Genomic DNA, 24538 nt, shown 5'->3' on the forward strand with positions numbered 1-24538 from the left:
GGTTTATGCCAAGTGGAATGTTTCTCAGCTGAATGGGACTGCAAGTATTACATACATTTTGTCTTGCATTTCAGGCACCAATAAAAGCAACTTCTGAAGGCATATTATGCAAGACTGGATTTCCCGAAGATGTTTACAATGCAGTCATATCGAGGGGTTTAAACGAAGGACAGCCTCTTCTCAATGGTATTGTTAGAAGAGACATTCTGTTTTCTTATTATCTATAATCTTGAACATAAATTGGACTCAAGGGCTTCTTTTAAGCTTCTTAAATAAGACCTTTTTTATTTCAGCTATATTACTTGATTTTTTTCTCAACTTATTGTAATGAGACTTGAGGGAAAGTTTGTTGACCTTAACAGTAACTTGTGAACTTCCCACTGACAATAGTTTGGAGATATGTGAGTTCTGGCAAATATTCCCTTGACTCTGTCCTAATGTACTCCTCAGCAAAGACTTCATACTGAACTGTATTTCTTATATATTACCTCCCAGTAATTGCACTATTAGCATATGTCCCCACTGTGTTACTAGAAAGGCCCCTTACATGAACGGTCAATGGGGAGAATGGGGAATAAGAGCCTTCCACTTTACCTGACCCACAAAGGGGTCATAAATAACTGCAGTCCTTGTGATCAGCGTAGCACTGAGGCTGTTCTCTTACTATTCCTTTGAAGGCCCACCTTGCTCCAAAGTGGGTGGGAAGAGGCACAGAGAAGGCAGAGTCATGGCTCCGCTGTTCCATGCGTTGGCCAGTGGAGTTTACCAGTCACATGGATGTAGGGGGGTATGCTGTACTCCTTTAAGAGGTGTAGCAGTGTACCTGCTTCCCCTGTGCACTGGCAGAGTATCTCCAGTGCTACGTGTTGGGCAGTGTGGCTCTTCATCGCCCCAGCGCAGATCTATGTCTAAATGGCACAAAGCCCAGAATGAAGCTAACAAAGTCCTAAACTCACAATGAGCTCTGCAAGTGCAGACTCTGGTGCCTATGCGGAATTTAACTGAACTTAGTGGGACTCTCCATGGGCCCAGGTATCTTCTGGACTGGAGTTTTAATATGCAGTTCTGTATGTCTATTTTTTTTGGGGAGATACAGATGTTGTTTCTCTTTCGAGAATGCAAAGTGGCATATTTCCTAAGTATTTATTAGTGTATAAAATTGCACCTCAATAGTTACATTTAAGTGGAATAGTAATGGTTAGCAGATGGTCTAAAATGCAAGAAATACACATTAATTTTGCTGTTTTATAATTTGTGAATATCAAAGAAATTGCTTTCTAGCTAATTTAGAAATTGTGGAGCTGATCAACAGGATTAGTTTCAGGCAGTTTCAAATACATCTTAAATAAGGACTAATTTAATTCCATTCATTGTTTCTCTCCCATATGAATATGGCTTCACAGATCAAGACATTTAAATGAAAAGATCTTTCTTAAAGGAAGCTAAAACACAAACGGATCCTTGAAACAAAAGCATTAGTCTTGATTTAGCAAACTGTATGTAGCAGTATCTCCCCATAATTATATTTTACGGACCTGTTCTGTGTTTTTTATAACTATAATGGAAATTTGAATGCAGAAATAATTGATTAACTTTAATGTATTAGAAACTGAGTTATTCAAGTATTCTTCTGCTTTATTTCAAGCAACTAAACACTCTCCATTTCAGACTTTATTTTGTTAAAAGGGTAGCTTAGAAATTAATGTAATAAATTGAAGTAAATATTTTGCCAAATTGAGGTAGTGTGGTTTGAGTAAAGGTGGGGATTTTTTTTATTCCCCCCGTCTGGGAATTGTTTATATTTTTATTTATTACTTAATGCTTATTTTACAGTAGCACCCACAGTTCTCACTGTGCTAGGTGCTGTACAAACACAACAGATGGCATTGTCCCTGCCCTGAAGAATCTACAATTTAAGAAGACAAGTGCTTGTGGAAGGTTCCAGCTGAGAAGCACTGAAGACAGAATGCTTCTAGTTAAGCATAAAACAGACACCACATAGACAGTGAAATCTTCCCTACGTTGCCCTGGTCAGTCTCCTTGGCCATTCGATCTTTGCCCTCCTCAGAAACTTCTGACAAAGCTTTTTCCTTTGATTTTTTTTTTAAATGGTTTGGATACCTGTCCTATTAAGAAGTGAACTGAGATATTGAACTCATTTCATATCAACCATCTGATGGTAATGACTTTGTCACTACTAATCTGAGTGGGATTTGAGACAGTGCCATACAGATGAAAGACTTCCCCATTCATTACCAGCTCCATGAGCCAGTCAGTACGCTGCTGATTTTTACTTTTTAACTAAGTGTGTGAAGCAATATAGCCAATCTTCCTTTGAAAGATATTAATATGTGTGACGTTTTAGGGAAGTAGGAATTGAAAAAATGTACAATGCATACAATATGTATCACATCTGTGAGATAACATAAACTAGTTGAAAAATGACCTGGGGGAGTTTGTCTTCCTACCACAACTTCCTCAACAGAATTATTGTAATGGTTAATTCTTTTGAAAATTTTGACATGCTTAAAAAGTATATAATTTGCCATTATACACAAACATACAGTCCATCATTGCGTGGCTTTGACTTAAATGTAATTATACTTTCATTTTGAAATATGATTGTTGTGAAAAGCCCATTTTCTGATTATTAAGCTAGATGGAGATGACAATTGAAGTTAAGTATAGTTGCATGACATTTGCTTTCTAAAGAAAAATATGGATCTGATTCTGATCTCACGAGTAAATAGTCTCATATCTCTAACTCCTTTGAAATCAGTGGAGTTACTTCAGATTCACTCTGTAATGATAGGTTTCCTGTAGGGTTGCAGAAATGAGAGCACTAAAGATTTTTTTGGTTATGCACTTTGATGTCACATTCACAGAGGCTTTATTATCCTCTTTGCCAGAAGTAAAATAGACAATGACCACTCACTGTCTTTGTTTTCTTTCATAGAAAATGTTGACTCAGAAAATGACCAAACAATTAACACTTTTTTCATTATTTCCCTTTTGTCTTAATGGTTAGACAGCCAACATCTTTAAGGTTTGTATTTTTAGAATATTATGTTCCCCTCCCTCCCAAAATTTAAATAAAAGTCAGACTTATGTGAATGTTGTATAGGGAGCCATGCCTGAGAGATCTTTCAGTTGCACACTCAGTAAGATACAACAGATACAGGGAATCTGTTTTAAAATATTATATATGGACATTTAATGTACAGGATGTTGGGTGATGTTCCACAGCTAATGAACCACACTGGGTCTTGTACTTTCTGTATGTTTTCCCCCCTCCCCCCCACTTCTAGGTTCCTTCACCTGTAGTCTGTACTAAAGAGGTGGTGGGGAGATATTTGCAATATTGAATTTTTGTTTCATATTTAAAAATATTTACATTTTCTAGCAGATGTGCCTCTAATACAGAGTTTCCTAACCTGTAGGAAACTCAAACTAGTCTGGGATGTGTGGGGACCACGGGGAATAGCCTGGGGAGAGGAGAGGAGAAGAGAAGAGAGGAACAGTAGAGGCAGAGATGGCTGCATAGCTCTGCACCCACTCCATGCTTTCACTGCATATGCTTTCTGTGGCAAGACACCAAGCCACAGATGGCAACCATGTCCAGGAAAAGAGGCAGAATGTAACAGATGCCTCACAATGGGATATTTTGCAAAAAGCATGCAGATCACCAGGAGCAGTAGAAACAATCCCAAGAGGATGTGTTGCAGTGGGGAGCTTAATAAAGATAGGAACTTCTTGGTCAGGGAGTTTTCTAATTGCTGCTTAAAGCATAGCTCTTATGTTTGTCCTCACCCTGCACTCTCCTCTTTCTAAAGGTAGAGGAGTAGGTAGTTAGCTCCTTGAATGTTACCTGTCTTCCTTCCCTGTTTCTACAGCAGCTTCTAGAGCCAGCAGCAATGGGAACTCATGGGTTTAGGGGTGCAGGCTCCGATAAGCTCAGCGCATGGGCTCAAGCATCTCTTGTTTATTTCCATTTCACTTGTGTCAGCTGTCTGAGTTCATACCCCTTGGGGCCGGGGGTAAACATTCTTTCATTTGCAAGTTAAAGTTCACAGCAGGATTAAAGAATCTTAGCTGTCATTTTATCTTAGAATTACTTTATTCCTATGATCAAGATGCAGTACAGTCATGCTACTATGCCCTAATTCATAATGGCTCCTAAATGTAAACAGAAGATATGGGGGCTGATTTTGTGCTCACTCTCAAATGTTTTACACCATTATTATTCCAGTCATTTTGATGGAGTTACTCTGGCTTTACATAAGTGTAAATTAGCTCAGAATCAAACTTACTATGTTTGCAGAAAATTAGAAATCTCTGTGGCAACAAAATGGTATAAAGAGCCCCTCACTCCGCTCCTAATCCCTATTATGATTTAGCTGCAGACAAAGCTGTGTGCTTTCTTGATAGAGATTCACCCTAGAGCTTCTCTAAAGACAATTCTCTGGCTTTCAGGGGCTAGACTCAAAAATTGATTCTTTTGAGTCTGTGTGATCTGTTGGCTAGTAGGACTTCTTTACTGGAGGGCAAAAGTGGGGTAGTAAAACCTAGAGTAAAACCTAGAAACAGTTCAGAAGCAATTCCAATTTGGAAGTTAAAGGTTAAAATAGCTTGAAAAGTTTGATATACACAAATGAAAGCAAAAACCAGAAAGAGATAAAACTCTACCTTTAATTTACTGCCAACTCTGTCCTTGTCTTGACCCTTCGTGCCTGCATGCTACAAGGATGTATAATCAGTGATTTAGGTGACATAACATATGCCTTGGAATTCTTGGGGCAAAAGAGGGTAAGTTAAGGAGGGAGTTTGATTTTAAATATTAATAGTCCTTTCTTATGCTGATTTGTCACATTAACTTTTTTTTTTTTAGTTTAGCGTGAGAAAAAGAATTAGGATCTTGTTTATTACAAATAAATTTCTAGCTTGTTTAGCTAAATCTTTAGGAGTCTATCCTGCAAACAATTACACAGGTGAGTAAAGTTGCATTCCCACTGAAGTCATTCATCTGAGTAAAATTATTTGGGGTCATGTTTGCAAAATCAGACCCTACATTTACAGATGCTTGATCTATTAGTCTGTGGTAGGGCTTATGAAGATATTTTATTTTTTGTCAGTCTTGTTGTTGCACATGTACTCTAAGTTTTGTGCTAAGAGGGTTCTTTTTCTAATCAAGATTTGTTATGTGGATTGTATATTTATAATAATGTTCAGAGCTGGCATAGTTACAGAATGGTTAAGGAGAAGATATCTTAGTGTCGGTCACTGAGATGAAACAATGATTACGGATGGGTAAGGTTATCTCAGTTTCTTCTTTCTTCTTCAGAACATCATTACAAGGCAGAGTTAAGATTGTTTTAAGATCATAAGAATAGCCATACTGAGTCAGACCAATGGTTCATCTAGACCAGTATCCTTTCTTCCAACAGTGGCAGGTGCCAGATGTTTCAGAGGGAATGAATAGAACAGGGCAATGTATCCAGTGATCTATCTCCTGTCATCCAGTCCGAACTTCTGGCATTCAGAAGTTTAGGGATACCCAGAGCATGGGGTTGCATCCCTGACCATCTTGGCTAATAGCCACTGATGGACCTCTCCTCCATTAACTTAACTAAATCTTTTTTGAACCCAATTATACTTTTAGGCCTGTGTTACACAGAAAAGCTTTGTTTATAGGTATATGTTAATTAATCGTCTTTTAAAGTAGGGTTCTGGATTGTATAGTTAATTATAGCTAATGATTATTCTGGGGTTTAGTGTTTTGTTTTTTAAATGTGTGTAATGGTAAATATTGTTTGTACAAACACTTCACAGCCTTAACTGTTACTAACAAGACTTTTTTGTTTTGGCATTTCCATGATTTTTTTCGTAGTTGTAATGAACTACTGAAAATATAAATGTTGATTTAAAAAAAAAACCAAACTGGTTGGAGAATGGTAGATCAGCGGCATGAAAGAGGCTTTTCTTTTTGGGAGAATCCTGTTACTTGGGGCCTGTTGGCTGGCTTTCTAATTCCTTCTCTGTTGTTGATGTCTCTCATTATCTCAGACTCTGTATGAGGTCCATATTATGGAGGCTGGAAATGGAAACATAGGAGATGGAGGTATCATGAATATAAAGACAGTTGGTTGCTGGCCATGTGGTCTGCTCCCATCACTCTAGCAACTTGAGAAATGAACCAATTGGAGATCCCCTGGAATTTCAACAGCCAGTCATGCATTCCTTTTCAGACTGGGGTTGGAGTGAACTCCTTAACGCAATTTCTTCAGTCCCCTGGATGCTGAAGGAACACCAGCTGTATATTTTTCTACTACTGCTTCCTCAGCCTTCCCATCTCAGGCAGAGAAACAGAAGGCACGTTCTCCCAAGGTGCCTGAAGAGGATCCTCTTGCTATTTTAAGGAACCCTACTGTGACGGAGACCTCCTTGGGACTGTCACCTGATGTGCTGAGACTACCTCTGAGCCCGTTTGGACCTCCAGCACCCTGCCTTGTTGAGCCAGACACACCAGTCTGCTCTAACACAGATCCAGGATCTGAACCACGTGCCCCAAAGCTGCAGACGTAACTGAAAATAGCTTAAGAAGTGCTCCTGTCTCTAGCATCCAGACACCCAGCTCCCAATGGGATCCAGACCCAAATAAATCCATTTCACTCTGTATAAAGCTTATGCAGGGTAAACTCATAAATTTACCGCGCTCTATAACACTGATAGAGAGAGATGCACAGCTGTTTGCTCCCCCACGTACTAATAATTTACTCTGGGTTCAATAATAAACAAAAGCGATTTTATTAAGTATAAAAAGTAGGATTTAAGTGGTTCCAAATAATAACAGACAGAACAAAGTAAGTTACCAGGCAAAATAAAACAAAAACACGCAAATCTAAGCCTAAAACATTAAGAAACAGATGACAGATAAAATCTTACCCTCAGAGATGTTCCAATAAGCTTCTTTCACAGACTGGACTCCTTCCTAGTCTGGGCCCAATTCTTTCCCCGGTATAGTTCTTGTTAGCTCCAGCTCAGGTGGTAAGTAGGGGATTTCTCATGACTGGAACCTCCTTTGTTCTGTTCCACCCCCTTATATAGCTTTGGCACAAGGCAGGAATCTTTTGTCTCTGAGTCCCCACCCCTCCTTCTAAATGGAAAAACACCAGGTTTAAGATGGATTCCAGTACCAGGTGACATGATCACATGTCCTGTGAGACCCCCAAGCCTTCATTCTTCCTGACCTGACTCTCGGGCAGAGAAAGAAAAGCCATATTCTCCCAAGGTGCCTGCAGAGGATCCTCTTGCTACTTTAAGGAACCCAACTGTTAGGCACTCCATGAAAAATATCAAACAGGATGAGGGGGAGGTATACCAATCAGGTAAAGGAGTGGAGTGCAAATAAACAGCCCTATACTTATTTTTCCCCCACCAAACACTAATGCAGTATGATGAATTTGCTGAACAGTCACAGGTCAGCAGAGGGGCTGTGTCATGAACTGTTAATAGCAAATCTGGTGCTCTTCTTGCTCCTGATTGGAAGGATATAGGCTGCGAAGAGGAGAAAGGGTCTGTGGCATTCGGTCATATTCAACAATAGGGCAGGGATGCAGGGTGTCTGGGTACCTTGAAAGGAGCATGGCAGTTGGAGACAGCTGGTAGAGTATGTTGGGTTTCACTAGGTGCTAGACCCTATGTCTAGTATTTTGAATCATAGAATATCAGGGTTGGAAGGGACCTCAGGAGGTCATCTAGTCCAACCCCCTGCTCAAAGCAGGACCGATCCCCAATTAAATCATCCCAGTCAGGGCTTTGTCAAGCCTGACCTTAAAAACTTCGAAGGAAGGAGATTCCACCGCCTCCCTAGGTAACGCATTCCAGTGTTTCACCACCCTCCTAGTGAAAAAGTTTTTCCTAATATCCAACCTAAATCTCCCTCACCGCAACTTGAGACCATTACTCCTTGTTCTGTCATCTGCTACCACTGAGAACAGTCTAGAGCCATCTTCTTTGGAACCCCCTTTCAGGTAGTTGAAAGCAGCTATCAAATCCCCCCTCATTCTTCTCTTCCGTAGACTAAACATTCCCAGTTCCCTCAGCCTCTCCTCATAACTCATGTGTTCCAGTCCCCTAATCATTTTTGTTGCCCTCCGCTGGACTCTTTCCAATTTTTCCACATCCTTCTTGTAGTGTGGGGCCCAGAACTGGACACAGTACTCCAGATGAGGCCTCACCAGTGTCGAATAGAGGGGAACAATCACGTCCCTCGATCCGCTGGCAATGCCCCTACTTATACATCCCAAAATGCCATTGGCCTTCTTGGCAACAAGGGCACACTGTTGACTCATATCCAGCTTCTCGTCCACTGTAACTCCTAGGTCCTTTTCTGCAGAACTGCTGTCAAGCCATTCGGTCCCTAGTCTGTAGTGGTGCATGGGATTCTTCCGTCCTTAGTGCAGGACTCTGCACTTGTCCTTGTTGAACCTCATCAGATTTCTTTTGGCCCAATCCTCTAATTTGTCTAGGTCTCTCTGTATCCTATCCCTACCCTCCAGCGTATCTACCTCTCCTCCCAATTTAGTGTCATCTGCAAACTTGCTGAGGGTGCAATCCACACCATCCTCCAGATCATTTATGAAGATAATGAACAAAACCGGCCCCAGGACCAACCCTTGGGGCACTCCACTTGATACCGGCTGCCAACTAGACATGGAGCCGTTGATCATTACCCGTTGAGCCCGACAATCTAGCCAGCTTTCTATCCACCTTATAGTCCATTCATCCGGCCCATACTTCTTTAACTTGCTGGCAAGAATACTGTGGGAGACAGTGTCAAAAGCTTTGCTAAAGTCAAGGAACAACACGTCCACTGCTTTCCCTTCATCCACAGAACCAGTTATCTCGTCATAGAAGGCAATTAGATTAGTCAGGCATGACTTGCCCTTGGTGAATCCATGCTGACTGTTCCTGATCACTTTCCTCTCCTCTAAGTGCTTCAGAATTGATTCCTTGAGGACCTGCTCCATGATTTGGAGCCTCTGACATCTAGTGTACAGCGTCACCCGTCATCTAGAAGGACCTGGTGTCCTCCTGCTCCCCACGAAGGGCCGGAGATTACAGTAATCTTGATAATGGGATTACTTGGCTGTTTTTGGTGCAAGTGTATATGCATTGTCTTTTATGCTGTGAACAAAACTGCTCATCAGTAACTTTAGAAGAGAGAACACCTCATACTGTGCTTAAAATTAGAGCCAATAACCCTTCTATTAAGGCTTCTCTTTCCTTCTGTAAACAATTATTCTCTTGTGCCGGTAGCATGTACTATGTTTCTTTGTGTTCCATCAGACCTTAACAGTAGAGCTCGTCAGGAGTTTTTCTGTTAGAATAATTTTGCAACAGGAAATTCCCTTTTTGTAAAATCCAAATTGTCCATGGGAGAATTTTAATTTTGTCAAAAAATGTCTGTTTTCCATTAGGAAAATCAAAATGAGGCTGCCTGTCTGGTAGGCTCTTGTCAGTTTTGCTTTCACCCTGCAGGCAGCAAATGAAATTGACAAGAGCCTTCCATGCTGGCAGCTGGGAGCTGCAGAGAGGCTTCTGAGGGAGGTTGAACAGCAGAGAACCATGGCTCTCTGCCTGCCCTGCAGCCCAAATGCTGGAGAGGCTGAGTGCCCTCGCTCCTTCTGCAGCCTCTCAAAGCTTTTAACTTATTCTCAAACACTTGACCTCTAGAAAACAAAATATTCCCTTTCTGAAGCCAGAACTTCCTTCTTGTCCATTGTAATGTGGTTTCTTACACACACCCTGCACCACAGTTAAATATAGAATATATCCTAGAGTATGTATAAAATATTTGTTCACCTTATTGAACAGCTGTAAAATATCTATATTAACTCGGCATCTTTTTTTGGCTTTTCAGTTTTTGTAAACTTTTACATCTGATTTAAAGTTAGGGTGTCCAATTTTAATTTCTTTAAATTTCTAGTTAAACTGTTCATTCATATTTTTGTCTTTTAATAACTGATCAAAATAATAATATATAGATAAAATGTGATACATAATAGTCATTAAATACAACATTTTGGATATATATACAGTGGGTCAAAATTAAGTTCTCATTTAAATTCATGAAATTCCATTGTCTTCACTGGGGCTTTTAGTTGTAATGAAGGTTAAAATTTGGTCCTGTGTATACATCCAAACTGTCAAGGGAGTGCTCATGTCTGTAATGTAGTAGCTCTTACTAGCTTGAATTCTGAATAAATATTTTTTGCCATTTGAATTTAAGCTTAAATATTGAACATTTAGCTTTTCTAAACCCTATATTCCAGTTTCATTTTGTTACATTTACTTGACGGAGAAAAGCAAATACTGAAAATAAAGAGAGGATATGAAAAGATGAAATGCTGTTTTCAAATGAGTTTTCAATTGTCATATCAATCAGAAATTCTTTGTTTTCCTTTTCTCTTGTGGAGTACCTGAGGCTAAAGACAGAAGTATTTGTTTAACCGTGTTAAACACCCCCCCCCCCAACAAAAAAACAAAACAAAACAAAATCACACTTCTGTTCCTGAATTTCAGTACAGTGGCTTATAATGCATTTTGATATGGTGAAAATCCATTTATAGAGAAATAAATATAAATCCTGTATTGTTAGAATGTGTAAATTCTTATTCTAGGTAAGAGTGTGCTTTTGCTTATGATGAAGTTATTTGTGGGGAGAAATACTTCATTCACGTTATTTCATTTCCTCTTTAACTGTATGAACAAATGCTTATAAAGATCTAAAATACAGTGTTCTTCATATGTAAGAAAATATTAAGTATAAGGGCTGAATCCTTGGCTGTGCCCAGGGCTTACTGGGCACAGCTCAACAGGGAGCAGGAAAGGAGTTGTTTCTGACTGTGATCTTAAGGCCAGTTTTACACCATTTCCAATGTCATTTAGAGCAGCCTTAGGGCTGCTCTAAACTATGCCATCTGGTAATAGCTCTCAAAGGACCATTACACCTCCTGGGATCACTGAAATGCAGCATTCTTCCGCTATCATCTCTCTATATGGGAGGGCTATGGCTATGCCAGAGTTTTGCACAGGGGCCAGAGCACACAAAGCTGAGGATTTGGCCCTAAAAGGGGGGAATTTAGTTATGGAGGCCTCCAATTAAAAAACAAACTTTAAAAATAAATTAGAAAGGGCCATTGTATTGGAAATTGCAGAACAAAAATGCAAGTGAGTATGTATTCACATAATTCCTACGTGAAACCCTGTTGATTTTCACATTGTGTGTGTAATTATACATTCCCTTCTATCATTTAGAACTACAATGGCATCTTTTGTTGACTTGTCATCTTTCTAACAACCCAGGAGACAAACTTACAAAAGCTTCCTATTGAACTGATATTATAGGGAAATATCCTGTATTGCAGAACATATTAACATACTAAATAGAACTGATTTCCAGTAGTAGCTAAATACTTGATGACTAAATTAAATAATACTGTGTTAAAGTTCTTGACATCAATCAACAAATACAAAGTTATTTTGAGCCACTGTGACTTCAACTCTATGCAGTGAGCCAAATTCATTCTTGGTGTCATTTCAGTGTCTTCTATGGAGTTATACCAGAGATGAATTTGTGTTACTATGCCTAATTCACAGATTAGAGGCAAGGATTCTGTAGAAATGCACATGTTGTACAGGCCACCATATTCTGTTGCTATCTATCATATAGTTTCACATTATGAAATTTTTGTTTTACAAGTTTTCCTTAAAAAGAAAAACTAGGAAACTCCATACAAAAAGCAATGTTAACAAAAAAGTAAGGTTGAAGAGAAAAGCATGCATATGTAAAGCAGTGTTAATATTGTGGTTGCACATATTTTGATGATTTCCTTTTACATATGCCTTGTGATGCAGTTTTACACACAGTTACCACAGGATCCTACCTCAGTCAGTGCCTGATCCTGCAAACACGTATGCATGTGCTTAACTTACTATCATGATTAGGGCTCAGGATGTCAATACACAGACAATACGTACTGAATGAAACAGGTTGCCTAGCTCAGTGTCTGATTTTTGGGCCAAGATGCGATTGCAGATTCCAAAATGTAAATATGGAGTAAATCTTTTGAAAGCTGGAGACTTTGAATTTACACTGCTATAACGGAGGCCGTATTTTGTCACTTATATTGAATGGACTTGGTGTAATGAATGAGACTGGGGCCATTCATTGATCAATGAAAGTAAAATATATAATTCAGCTGCTTCAGTCACAGATCACTATCCAGTTTATTTCCTATGGAAATATATTTATATAACCATGTAATTAAAGAATACGTTGTAATGCATACACTGTCTGCGACAGAGTAAAGATTGCATAGGCAACCTTAGAAGAGATACTGACAACTTGACATTTTAGTTATTTTTTAAAAAATGTAAAAAGTAGTTTCAGGTAGGACACTTGGCTGAGCCTCCCCTGCCAGTTCTTGGGGTTTTACAATCACACTCTTATTTTTAAAATGTTTTTCTCTCCCTTGTATGGGTTTTTTGGACAGCACAAACAGGGAAGACTGACTGACAATACAGGGAAACTGACTAGACAAAATGTTGTCAAATGTAAAAGTAAACAAACGGAGGAAACACACTTTCTTTAGTATCTCAGTTACAGTATGTTTAGATAGTGGTACTGTTCAGATAATGACTTGTGTTTAAGTAGATTGTGGCCTTTTAAAATGATTTTAATGTGTCTTTTTATATAGTGGATAGAGCATAAAGAAGTGTGTATTACAGAGCCAACTAGAGTACTGTCGGCAGAGTAAAAAGCAGAATGGTAGCTTTAACTATGAATGTGCTCAGTTTTAATGACTTTCCCACTGACTTACAAGATGCAGGATCAAAGTGTGATTTGCCATTGACTTAGGTGAGTGACCTTCAGAGAGTGACCTTGAAGACCCATGGCCAAGTAGCTTAGGCAGGGAGGCAAAAGAAGAGCCCTGATCGATTGAGTCCTCTTTAGACTGAGGTTGTTCACACCCCATTTAAAGAGGGAATTGTCCTTAATATTCCTGGACTTCTTCCCAGCATTCAGTACAGTCACTCAGAAGGTATTGTTATCCATTCTGCAAGAAGTAGCAGGGCTCCAAGGAAACTCACTACAATGAGTTAACTCTTTCTGGGAAAGAGGCACTAAGAAGGTAATGATGAGAATTGCACCACCCCTCGCTTGTAGAGACTCACAAGACTCAAGTGTCTTCCTAGACCTATTTAATATTTACATATATCCACTAGGAGAACCTGGGGGGACTTCACGGATTCATATGATGATAATATGCACTTACCTGTCCCATTTTTTTTCAACCTATAATAACTGCGTGGAGACCTCATTATCCCAGTATCTGGCTAAGATCAGCAAATGCATAAAGAATAGCTGGTTGAAGCTGAACCCTAACAAGATGGAAGTTTACTTGTAAATAGAAGAGAAATAGTTTGAAGAACTTCCAGCCATAGTGTGGCCTCCACTGATTAAGGATGCACAGCCACAAATCATTGTCAGTCTGCAGTTCTGGACTCTGTACTGAAGCTAAGCTTTCGCATAGTAGTGTCTGTAAGAACTAGCTAAAAAACTGCTGCTTGTCACTGCTGCTGATGACCTGGCTTCAGTAATACATACTTTCAGCACTTCTCATCTAGATCATAGTAGTTGTCAAGGTTCCTTCCTCACTCTGAACTCTAGGGTACAGATGGGGGGACCTGCATGAAAACCCCCCAAGCTTATTTTTACCAGCTTAGGTTAAAACTTCCCCAAGGTACAAACTATTTTACCTTTTGCCCTTGGACTTTATTGCTGCCACCACCAAACATCTAACAAATATAACAGGGAAAGAGCCCACTTGGAAACTTCTTTCTCCACAAAATCTCCCCAAGCCCTACACCCCCTTTCCTGGGGAAGGTTTGATTAAAAATCCTCACCAGTTTGCAAAGATGAACACAGACCCAAACCCTTGGATCTTAAGAACAATGAAAAAGCAATCAGGTTCTTAAAGGAAGAATTTTAATTAAAGTAAAAGAATCACCTATGTAAAATCAGGATGGTAAATACCTTACAGGGTAAGCAGATTCAAAACATAGAGACTCCTTCTAGGCTAAACCTTAAGTTACAAAAAGACACAAAAACAGGAATATACATTCCATTCAGCACAACTCATTTTATCAGCCATTTAAACAAAACAGAATCTAACGCATATCTAACTAGATTGCTTACTGACTTTTTACAGGAGTTCTGACCTGCATTCCTGCTCTGGTCCCGGCAAAAGCAACACAGACAGAGAGAATCTTTGTGTCCCCGCCCCCGCCCATAGCTTTGAAAGTATCTGGTCTCCTTGTTGGTCATTTTGGTCAGGTGCCAGCGAGGTTGTCTTAGCTTCTTAACCCTTTACAGGTGAAAGGGTTTTTCCTCTGGCCAGGAGGGATTTAAAGGTGTTTATCATTCCCTTTATATTTATGACAGTAGTGCAGTCTACCTCCGCGTGAAAACATCAACGCTGATAAAACTACAACTGGTACAGAATGCTGCTATACGTTCTGCAGCAACACAGGATGCTACAGGCATGTATATCTGCCATTCATGTGGCAGGAAGGGAAAAGAACTATTGCAGACAGGCTAAGCAATGGACTGTGATGGACTGTCAGAAATAGTCCCCAGACAAAGAGTGCTACAACAGATCTTCTTCCAAAGGGAGATCCCAAAAGTTCAGCTGTTCATCAGTCACCTTGTCACAGGGCCCTTCTTCAGCTACCCTCTGTGCCACACTGCCTTGCCTTGTTCCCATTGCCTGGTGGTCATAAACATACACAGGCTGTTTCCCTTTCACGACATGTACCTTTTATTCCACAGTTCTTTTGGAAGCAGAACATGACACAGGCATACTGCATCAGAAGCTTTCCACACAGCTCATTCACTGAGCTCCTCTCACCTGCTACCTGTTCCTCCCACCTCCCAGTTACTGCCAATTGTGTCAATAGCCTAGTAATGACCAGTCCGTGCTTGTAATCCCCCCAACAGAAGGTGGTTAACTGCTTTCAGCTGAGCCTGTAGTCCTCTCCATGGAGTAGCAATCTTAGTGACCAGGGTATTACAGCTAGCACCCTGTCATACCCCTGAACAAAATGCCACCCGTCATCTGCCTCTAATGCTGAAAAGAGATCAGAGTTGGTGAAGGCCATCTTCTCTGTCCCCTGTGAAGGAAAACTTGATGTTTCATCTTCTTGCCAGAACTTCTGGTAGTGAGGGTCCTAACCAAGTTCAGGCGATCCAAAGGTTGGATCATCTTAATGGTCCCTTGCTGGCTAATAGGAACAGAAAGAGGATCCAGCCCTTATACAGCACAAAGTGAAATTACACCAGCTAGAGATTTCCGTTGGAGAACTTCCCCTCTGTCAGGGGACGCTTCAGCCAGTGTAAAGCTGACAGAGGCAGCTGTTCTGTCTCCTGTGGCCTCTTCCTCTCTCGCTACTGCTGCCGCTGCTAGAGGTGCACCATGCAGCAAAAGGGGAGTCGTCTTACTGGGGAAAAGAGGGAGGTGAGGGAAGAGAAGAGGGGAAGAGGGCATGGCAGAGGGAGACTCCACTATGGCGGATTCTCTGTTGGCAGGAGGTCTTCTGCCAGCACTATCATTTAAAGCTGTCCTCCTGCAGCTACAATTTATGCCAGGCCTGGGTATCTGAGGATTTGGAAGATACGATTTGCTCCCTGTCAGTTCTCAGCTGTACATGACATTATGTGGAGGATTAAGCCCATAGTTCTCAACTCTGTTGCAAATGGCAGTAACCAATTCCATTACTTCCTGAGTCTGGCTGCTGGTAATCTCTGAGAACCAAGGCACCTAGTCCATCACTGGGCTGGGATCACTTTCTCTGGTGGCATGGCTGGTGAGAGGGGAGAGAGCTAGCTCTTAGTAGAGGGTCAGCAGAATGAAATTGACCTGATTCTTGTCAGTTTCTCTGTTGCCCACAAGGTTCTGAGTAGGAACAGTAACTTCAGTTTTCCATTTGCAGCAGTTTGGAAAAGCTCTGAGCAGTGACACAGATTCTGGAGCTGTCCACCTGCAAACTTAAGCCTTATTTGCATAAGGAAGTTGTTCCTTGTGTGCAGTATTACCTTGTAACCATAAGGACTACATTTTCTTTTTTGTTTTTAAATGAAGACCTTAATGACACTAGCCTATGAAAGATTCCTACTTGCCACAGACAGGCAGCATTTTCAAGCTGTATGTGTGTTTTAAGATTAGTGTGGTTTTAAAAGGACAAAAATCTTTGAAAGGCATAATTTGTCACAGAAAAGCTGACAGAAGCAATAGGATGTGTTTAATACAAACGTGTTTAAAAATTGGATTCTGTGCAGTTAAAAATCTGAAATATATATACTAATTTTATTTCAGTGCAGATGCAGATAATATTTGAAGCCTGTCTGTAAAGGCATTGGCACTGCAGTTAATAGTGAAATGCTACTTTTTCTGTAAGGGGATCAGTGATGTTCTCTAATTAGCTGGAAAACTGATATTCAAATACAAGTAAACTAGCAATCAAATGGAGGCAAAACATCCAAATATACTTTTGGTTTATGCCTTTAGCATACCTCTGTCAAAATTGAAAAATATAATTCTTGGTCATTTTCAGTGAGGTGTCTGTTAATAATAGCATTGGATCTAAATCAAGTTGTTGCTTTAAAATGGGCTAATGAAAAGGTTACAAAAACCTGTCTTTGACTAATGGGTGGTTGTTAAGCATCACTAAAAAATCAAATATAGAGATCGGGGTTTGAGTTTTTTTTGTTTGCTTCCCCAGAGCTTATCTACTGGTTCTGCCCAATAGGGTTTGATCCAAAGCCCCACCGAAATCAATGGGAATAAAAATAGAATAAAAATAAAATAGAATGCAAATTTTACTATCTAATGATGTTGTATAGCCTGCATATGGAGTAATTACTACAATAACTGTAGACATAACGCAAAAAGAAACGTGACACTTAAAATGTCATCTGATATTTGTTCTGAGGTTTTGCATTGCAGAAGGAACACTGCTTTTGAATCTTACAATTTAATGTATAGTTGTTTTCCACAGAACACCCTCAGAATAAATAGAGTAAGGGGAAACTGTTGTGCAAAAGATAAATAAAGCTCTTGCAACTAAAATTTGGATTTCAATTAAAAAAAATCCCTGTTCAGTCCTACTCTGCTCTGAAAGAGTCATTGGCATGTTGGTAGTTTAGTAACGATCTTCAATCTTTCCTTATTCATATGCACATTATGTTTGTTGGACAGATAAAAGTGTGAGTGCATGAGGATAGCAACTAATCATTAATCATGTCCCCCTCCCCCTTTGATTTGAAGCCCATTGCATTTGTCATTCAACACAGCTTTCAAAGTAGTAAGCTATTTGGAACATATTTTTATAAACAATTCTTATAAAGTGTCTTTGTCAAACCCATTTATTATAGTTTGCTTATTATTGTTAGAATTAACATGCAATGTTATGCTTATTTTTTAGACTTCCAAGCTCTTCAAAAAGGGGATAGTGTGTCTATAGACTGCAAAGCAACAAGCACGCTTTTTGGCACTGTAGAAATAATAATGCCAACCAAAATCTGTAGTTCTCTTACTGAGCATATGCCCTTATACTCAAAGAACAACACTTTCCTTTCTTACTTAATAATATAGTGCTGGAGTGCACACACTTGCTTTTATAAAATTGATTAATTCAGTTCTCAAGAGATTGGTAATGGGGAATACAGCCTTTCACTTCTAGGTCACTAGTTCAAATTCAGTCTGTCAGTTGTATATGAAAGGACTTACTAACTGATGACTCCTCAGTAGCCTATTGTGAAAAAAATGTGCTGGTCTCAATCCAGTTTCTGGTAGATATGTGTCTATGTCACACAAGCCACCATCCATGAATTAGATGACTAATCCTTACATTTAGTAGTATAACTGAGTTGCGTGGGAAGTGGGATCACATATGTGAGTAAGGCTCACTCACACGACTAAGGGTTTCAGGATAGAGTAAAGCAGTGCTTTTCAAACTTTTTTCTGGGGACCCAGATGAAGAAAATTGTTGATGCCCATGACCCAGCGGAGCTGGGGATGAGAGGTTTGGGGGGTGGGAGGGGGGCAGGGCTGGGGCAGAGGGTTGGGATGCGGAGGTGAGGGATATGGGGTGGGGCCGGGAATGAGGGGTTCAGGGTATGGGAGGAGGCTCTGGGCTCGGGGGGCAGGGCTCTGGGCTGGGGGTGCAGGCTCTAGGCTGGGGCCAGGGATGAGGGGTTTGCGGTGCAGGAAGAGGTTCCGGGTTTGGGGGGCTCAGGGATGGGGCAGGGGATTGGGGCATGGGTTGGGGCACAGGCTAACTCTGGCGGTTCCCGGTCAGCGGCGCAGCTGAGGTGCAGAGGCAGGCTTCCCACCTGTCCTGGCACCCCAGACCACGCTGTGCCCTGGAAGCGGCCAGCAACAGGTCTGGCTCCTAGGTGGAGGTGCGCAAGTGGCTCTGCGCGGCTCTCGCACACAGGCAGTGCCCTCAGCCAATGAGAGTGCGGAGCCGGTGCTCAGTGTGGGGGCAGCGCACGGAGCCCCGTGGCCCCCCTGCCTAGAAGCTGAACCCACTGCTGGCCACTTCCGGGGTGCAGCACGGTGTTGGAACAGGTAGGCACTAGCCTGCCTTAGCTGGGCAGCACCGCCAATGGGACTGTTAATGTCCTGGTCGGTGGTGCTTTGACCAGAGCTGCTAGGGTCCCTGGGTGCTGAGCAAGGCGACCCAGTGCCTTTTATGCTGCGACCCAGTACTGGGTCGTGACCCAAACTTTGAAAAACACTGGAGTAAAGGCTGCAGCACTAATTGTTAAACTTGCTAGAGCAGAAAACAAGTAAAAGGGAGTCACAAGTAATTGTTCTCAACTGGAAGGACTCCATCCAAGTCAGAGTTAAGGTACATGGGGTAGCTTGGAAAAAGTGTTTCCAAAATTTTCTGTTTTATCAATCTCCAGAACTATCAGTTCAGCACTTTTTTCATGAGCCCTGCATTCATATAAAGTAGTAACATTGAAAGTCAACGACTCACATCCTTATTTATACATTGACTCAGTCAAGTTTATAATGCTACTTTACCACCATTTCCAACTATATTAAGTCTATTTTATTCAAACCTTGTTTACTTATTTACCTTAATCAAATATTTCATGCATATAGCCATAGGTTCTGGAACTAAGGGAGCTGGGACTGCTGCCACACCCCCTGGCTTTCCATCATATGTAAAGTTTGGTTTAATGGCTCTCAGCACCCCCACTATACAGATTGTTCCAGGACCTCTGCATATATCTTATGTTAATAAAATGCATTATTTTCCTTTAATTAAAAAGTTATTTTCATGTGACAATATATTTGGTTTCCAAATTCTCTTTTTCTCTATTTTGTTCTTCTTAAATAGCTACAGAGTCAAAGATCATGTTTAACTGCTTAAGGGGGTTTTCTTTAGAAGTATTCTTTTGATTTTTAAAACAAAAACAAACCCCATGCCTTAGATATGTTACACAGCCTCCCCAACAAAAGTAAAACCAGAGATTCCTGGTTTTGAAGAGACTTTTACTTATAAGCAAATTACAATTGTGACAAAACTACAAACAATGGATGTGATTTTTAGAACAGAGTTCTGCAACGGGATCTTTGACCCTTATGTCTTGATAGCCTACATTGTGATTCAGACAGGTATTGAAGTCAGCAGGGCTCCATTTGGTGGTGTGGTGCAACCACACAGATCACAATGCTTTATGTGGGCCTTGCTTTGCAGGATCAGGGCTTTGCAATGTGTGACGGGGTGCGACTCACCACTGCAGCGCCTCCTGCAGGCTGTCATGGGGGTTAGTTCTTCTCACCAGTGTGCCCTCTTCTGATGGTGCCTCACTGCTGTCACTTCTGCTCTGGGGACTCACATCACTCCCAGGACCATGGCTTCCTCTTCATGACATGGTCGTCCGGCTGTGCCGCACTCTGTGCTCTCCTCTTCCAGGGGACAGTGTAAGAGTCCGCTGTCCAGCCACTTCCTTCAGTGTCTTCTGCAGCCAATTGTCTGGCCACTTCCTCAGTGGCATGGCAGGGGAGGGGCAGAACCTGGCCCACCCACTATTTCAGGTCCCAGTCCAGGGACCCTGTAGATAGCAGCCACATGCTGTGTCCCCTCCAACCTCTCAATACCTTTCCCTGGCCCACTTCCCCATGGCCCCAGCACCCTCTTTGTCCTTGCCTCAGGACCTCAGCCAGCAGATCCCTGCAGCCCACCAGAAGCTGCCTTTAGCTCCCCAGGTCTCTGCCTGCAGCACTGCTCTGTCTGGGGTGCTTGCTACCTTCAGCCTGCAAGGCAGCCAGTCCTCCTCCCTCCTCAAGCTCCAAAGAGTGACTGAAACTGCTTTGCTCTGCAGCCCTTCTTAATGGGCCAGCCCGACCATGATTGGCTGCCCCTCTTTGATTGGCTCCTTCTGCGCAGTCTCCCAAGGACGCTATTAACCCCTTAGAGCGCAGTGTGGGGCAGGCGTCCCATCACCCACTGTAATGTGAATCTGCATTTTGTTCCAGTTTCTTTTTAAATTAAAGCCAAGTGTATTGACTATCAGGATAGAAATTCTTGTTTCCCTTAAATAAAAATGAAAATGAACAAAATGGTATCTTAATCTTGGAACCCCATTTTAAAATAAGATTTCAAGTAGCAAAAACTATATGGGCTCTGAATATTTAATGTTAGTACCCCTTTAAGGTTAGTATGAACTTTCAGATATTACTGTACATTTTGTATAGTAACAGAGGCAGAGTGCAGAATAACTCTAGTTTTAATACTGTATGCTGTTTGCTAGTATTTGCTAGAGAGACAAGGTGGGTGAGGTAGTATCTTTTATTGGACCAACTTTTGTTGGTCAGAGAGACAAGCTTTTGACATGGGGCTGACGTGGCTACAACTGTGCTGTTTGCTAGTAGGTCAGTCGTAACTTTTCTTATGTACTGTAAAAAAAATACTGTTTGACCAAGGGGGAAAACAGTGTTGTGTTGCTCATTTGTTTAGTAATCCAGAACTGCACATCATGCATGGCCTAGCAAACAGTAAGGGGTTTAGTTAGAATTGATCAATAAATTCAGAGCCTGTTGTTTAATAAGATCAATACTCTGTAATGAAGTCTGTGCTCCAATTCCCTGCTAAGGATCGCTGCAGGGGATATGAAGGTGTCTGTTTTTCTGTTATAAAGCACAATGAAAATTATGTTTGAAGTTTTTTCCTATCATGCAAGGATTGAACTACACTTCTTATTTTCCTCCTCACAAATTCTGAAAATCCTCAATATATAATCTTTGTTTCCTGAAAATGAACTCCAAAGTTTTCCATTAGATTGTTTTGTTTTTGTTTAAAATGACCATGCTGTGAGCTAAATTGATCGCCATCCGAGTCTTATTAAAAAAACAAAATAAAAACCCAACTTAATGGAATCCTTATTTCGTGGGATTCTGTTGGGCTATTTTGTTTTGCCTGGGTCAGAGTAGATAGCATTTTACAAAATAACTTTTTTTTTAAATTAAAATGCATGGTTGTGGGCATAGCAGAAGAACGTTGTCTGAAGGTTTTAATACAATCCTGCACTTACACTAGTGGGCACATCTTATATAAAAGTACTCTTGTTAATAGAATAGGTGTGATGATGGTGTGGTGGAGTGGAGTGGTTGTGGTAGCTGTTATGCAACCCTCTCACCAGGGTGCTTCGTTAGCCATTTGTATTCATTTGTGAAATGGAGAATAGTGTGTGAGTTGTATGTAATGTTGTAGTTACATGAGAGGTAAAAATTGGGTTATTGGGTTTGGGATTTATTGCTGTTTTTATAGTATAAATTCATAATAAAAAGTTTGATATCAAAAGACCTTTTGATATCATTATTCTTGTAAGAATGTGGAAGTCTTTCATTTTAAAATTTTCTTTGGTGACATCTTTATGGGCCAAGACCCAGTGCCCTCCATGGCAAGCTGAATCTAAATTCAGTGGTACTCCACTGCAGCAAATTAAAACAGTTGAAGTAAATATAAAATGAACAGCACAATCAGCAAAGTATTCATTGTAGTGTTTATATTTATGTCAAACTTGGTTTATTTTTCTTGCAGTTTCCAGTACAATACAATAGACGTTTTGTATAACAAAACAATTGCAGTGTACAAGTTGTCAAGAGAAGCAGTAGAGGATTGTTGGGGTGTTAGGCACATGAGAGACTGCTTGAGAGGTAATTTTGTATTGTTGGATAACTGGTAGCTGAATAGTTTTACTAAAATTATCAGAAGTTGGCTAGTCAATAGTGTTCATATTTAATGTGCCATCATTAGCATTCAGAGTTAACACACATTCAGATATGTGGTAGCTCATACCTTTGAGCTGTTGCTTCAAGCCATTTGCAGAATCAGGAATTCAGCTCTGAATTGGTTCACTCTCCATATCTGGAAGATTTTCTTTCCAGCATTAAGGGATAGAAAAGTAACAAAAAAGAAAGCTTCGATTCTCTTAATACAATTGTGCAGAAGCGTCATGACTGTGGAAACACCAAATGTATGGGGCCCCGCTCTTCTCTCCCAAAGTTCAGTGCATTGGGTGATGACACGTAAGGATAGAGTGCTTCAGAACACTTGGAAAATGGCCAACACTGACTGACTGCCTGAGATGTAAAGATTTATAAGATAATGGTTTAGCTGCCTCTTATTGGGGAAGAGCGTTGATTTGTTGTCATTTTAGGTGCAGTAGATCTGCAAAATTATAGTGAATGACTCAGTACCTCATATGCAAACAGGATGACCTTTCCTCTACCATTACATTTTAATGAATGTGTAAATCACAGTTATTTGACAATTAGTGAACACTCTCATATGAAATATGAGAACCAAGTGTTCCATTTTAATCTCTTTGATGTTTCTTTTTTTCCAAAGTATGAGCTTGCCTGGATTTGCACTGCAGACAGATCTGCAGTCTATTCAGAGGGTGAGATTCTGTGCCATGCCTCTAAAAGGTGAAGCACAGAACTTGCAATCCACCGGGGAGCTGGTGCGGGCTATGATGGCTTTAAGCCACCTCTGCGCCCTCCCAATCCTGGACTGTTCCAGAGGCTAGAGAGGTCTTCAGTACCATTTAGGTAGTTTTGGGGCTCTGTCTAATTTATGGCTGCTTCCTTGGCTGCTCTGTCAGCTGCAGTGCCACATCACTGCCTCAACGCTCCTCCTACAGCAGGGCTTTGGAAGGGAGTCTTTCTGCTGTTCTGTGCTGGGGGAATAGGGAGTTTTTAAGGCACAAGTAGACCGGTGCAGGCACCCAGAGTGTTTTGTATGTAATGAATGGCAACTGAGATGGGAAGATGAGTGCTTGAGGTAACTGAGAAAAGAATGACTGTATTTTAGGGGGTGACATGATTTATAATCAGTTCATGGGTTGTCTGAAGTTTAGAGCAACCTCTAGAACGCTTCAGTTTTTCTTTTTCATAGAATCATAGGGTTAAGTTATAGTCTTTAAAAATACTTGGAAATTCCTAGTACAACTTAAAAAAAAAAGTATTAAAACCCCGCAAATCTTGCTTAATTATTTACTGTACATACCTTTACCCAGCAGGGCCTGATTCTTCTTTCACATCAGTAGTCTTTATAAGAGGTAACTCTTGAAGTGTAAAACTTGTGTAAGTGTAAGAAGAATTAGGCCCATATGTTTTAAAAAGATTCTTATAACTAAAAGCAAATGATAACTAATTTGGTATGGACCAAAATTAGACACACATTCAGTGGGTTTCTTGTGCTTAGTTTTTTATTTATTAAGAAAATTGCACAAAAAGGAAACAATAACTTGCATAGAAAAGATATTCTGAAAAAGATAATGTAGATGGTTTTACTATCTCATATAAACCATACATATGTTAATATTGTATTGTGTAAAGAATACTGATACTGTTTTTTGGTTTGGGCAAGGATGAGCTACATATGTTGATTACTGCACTTGTGTGTGTGTGTGTGTTAGAATTTGAAATATAATGGATGTACATCTGATATTATACATATTTTTCTCCTAATATACCGATTTTTGTCTCTGTTTTATTTTAATCTGGATCACTACCCCTACAGTCAAGGGAACTATTTATTCCTTTTTCTTTTTTTATCCGTGACAGGCTGAAATCTTTTTATGTGGGTTTTTAGTTAATTGAAAGCTAGATATGTAATAACATAGCATTGTTAGTCTTGGAGCACTGATATGCAACTGCGTAATGTGAACATGATAAGTAACATTAGGGTTTCCTAGTGGTTTCCATGGATTTTTTAATTTGTCCTTGACTTGTAATGAGCCTATTATCTACAACCTATCTCAATGCCAGTGGGCAGATCCTGATTCCAAAAGTAAAAGCTGACAGCTGTGGCCAGAGGGGCCTTTATTGTGAAATACACTGTTGCTGTTGCCAATAATTCCAATTTCCTGAACAGATTTTTTTTTTAATTG

General features: G+C 40.5%; 1 protein-coding gene across 1 annotated transcript in view; it reads left to right on the forward strand.

Annotated features, from left to right (window-relative positions):
- The window catches only part of CDH2 (cadherin 2), a 175048-nt gene that overhangs the window by 14489 nt on the left and 136021 nt on the right, over positions 1-24538 (forward strand). The window contains exon 2 of the mRNA XM_073331333.2: positions 75-186. Within this exon, the coding sequence (XP_073187434.1) occupies positions 75-186 (112 nt within the window). The remainder of the gene's footprint in view (positions 1-74; positions 187-24538) is intronic.

Source organism: Lepidochelys kempii, chromosome 2 (assembly GCF_965140285.1).
Source record: "Lepidochelys kempii isolate rLepKem1 chromosome 2, rLepKem1.hap1, whole genome shotgun sequence".
Lineage (NCBI taxonomy): Eukaryota > Metazoa > Chordata > Testudines > Cheloniidae > Lepidochelys > Lepidochelys kempii.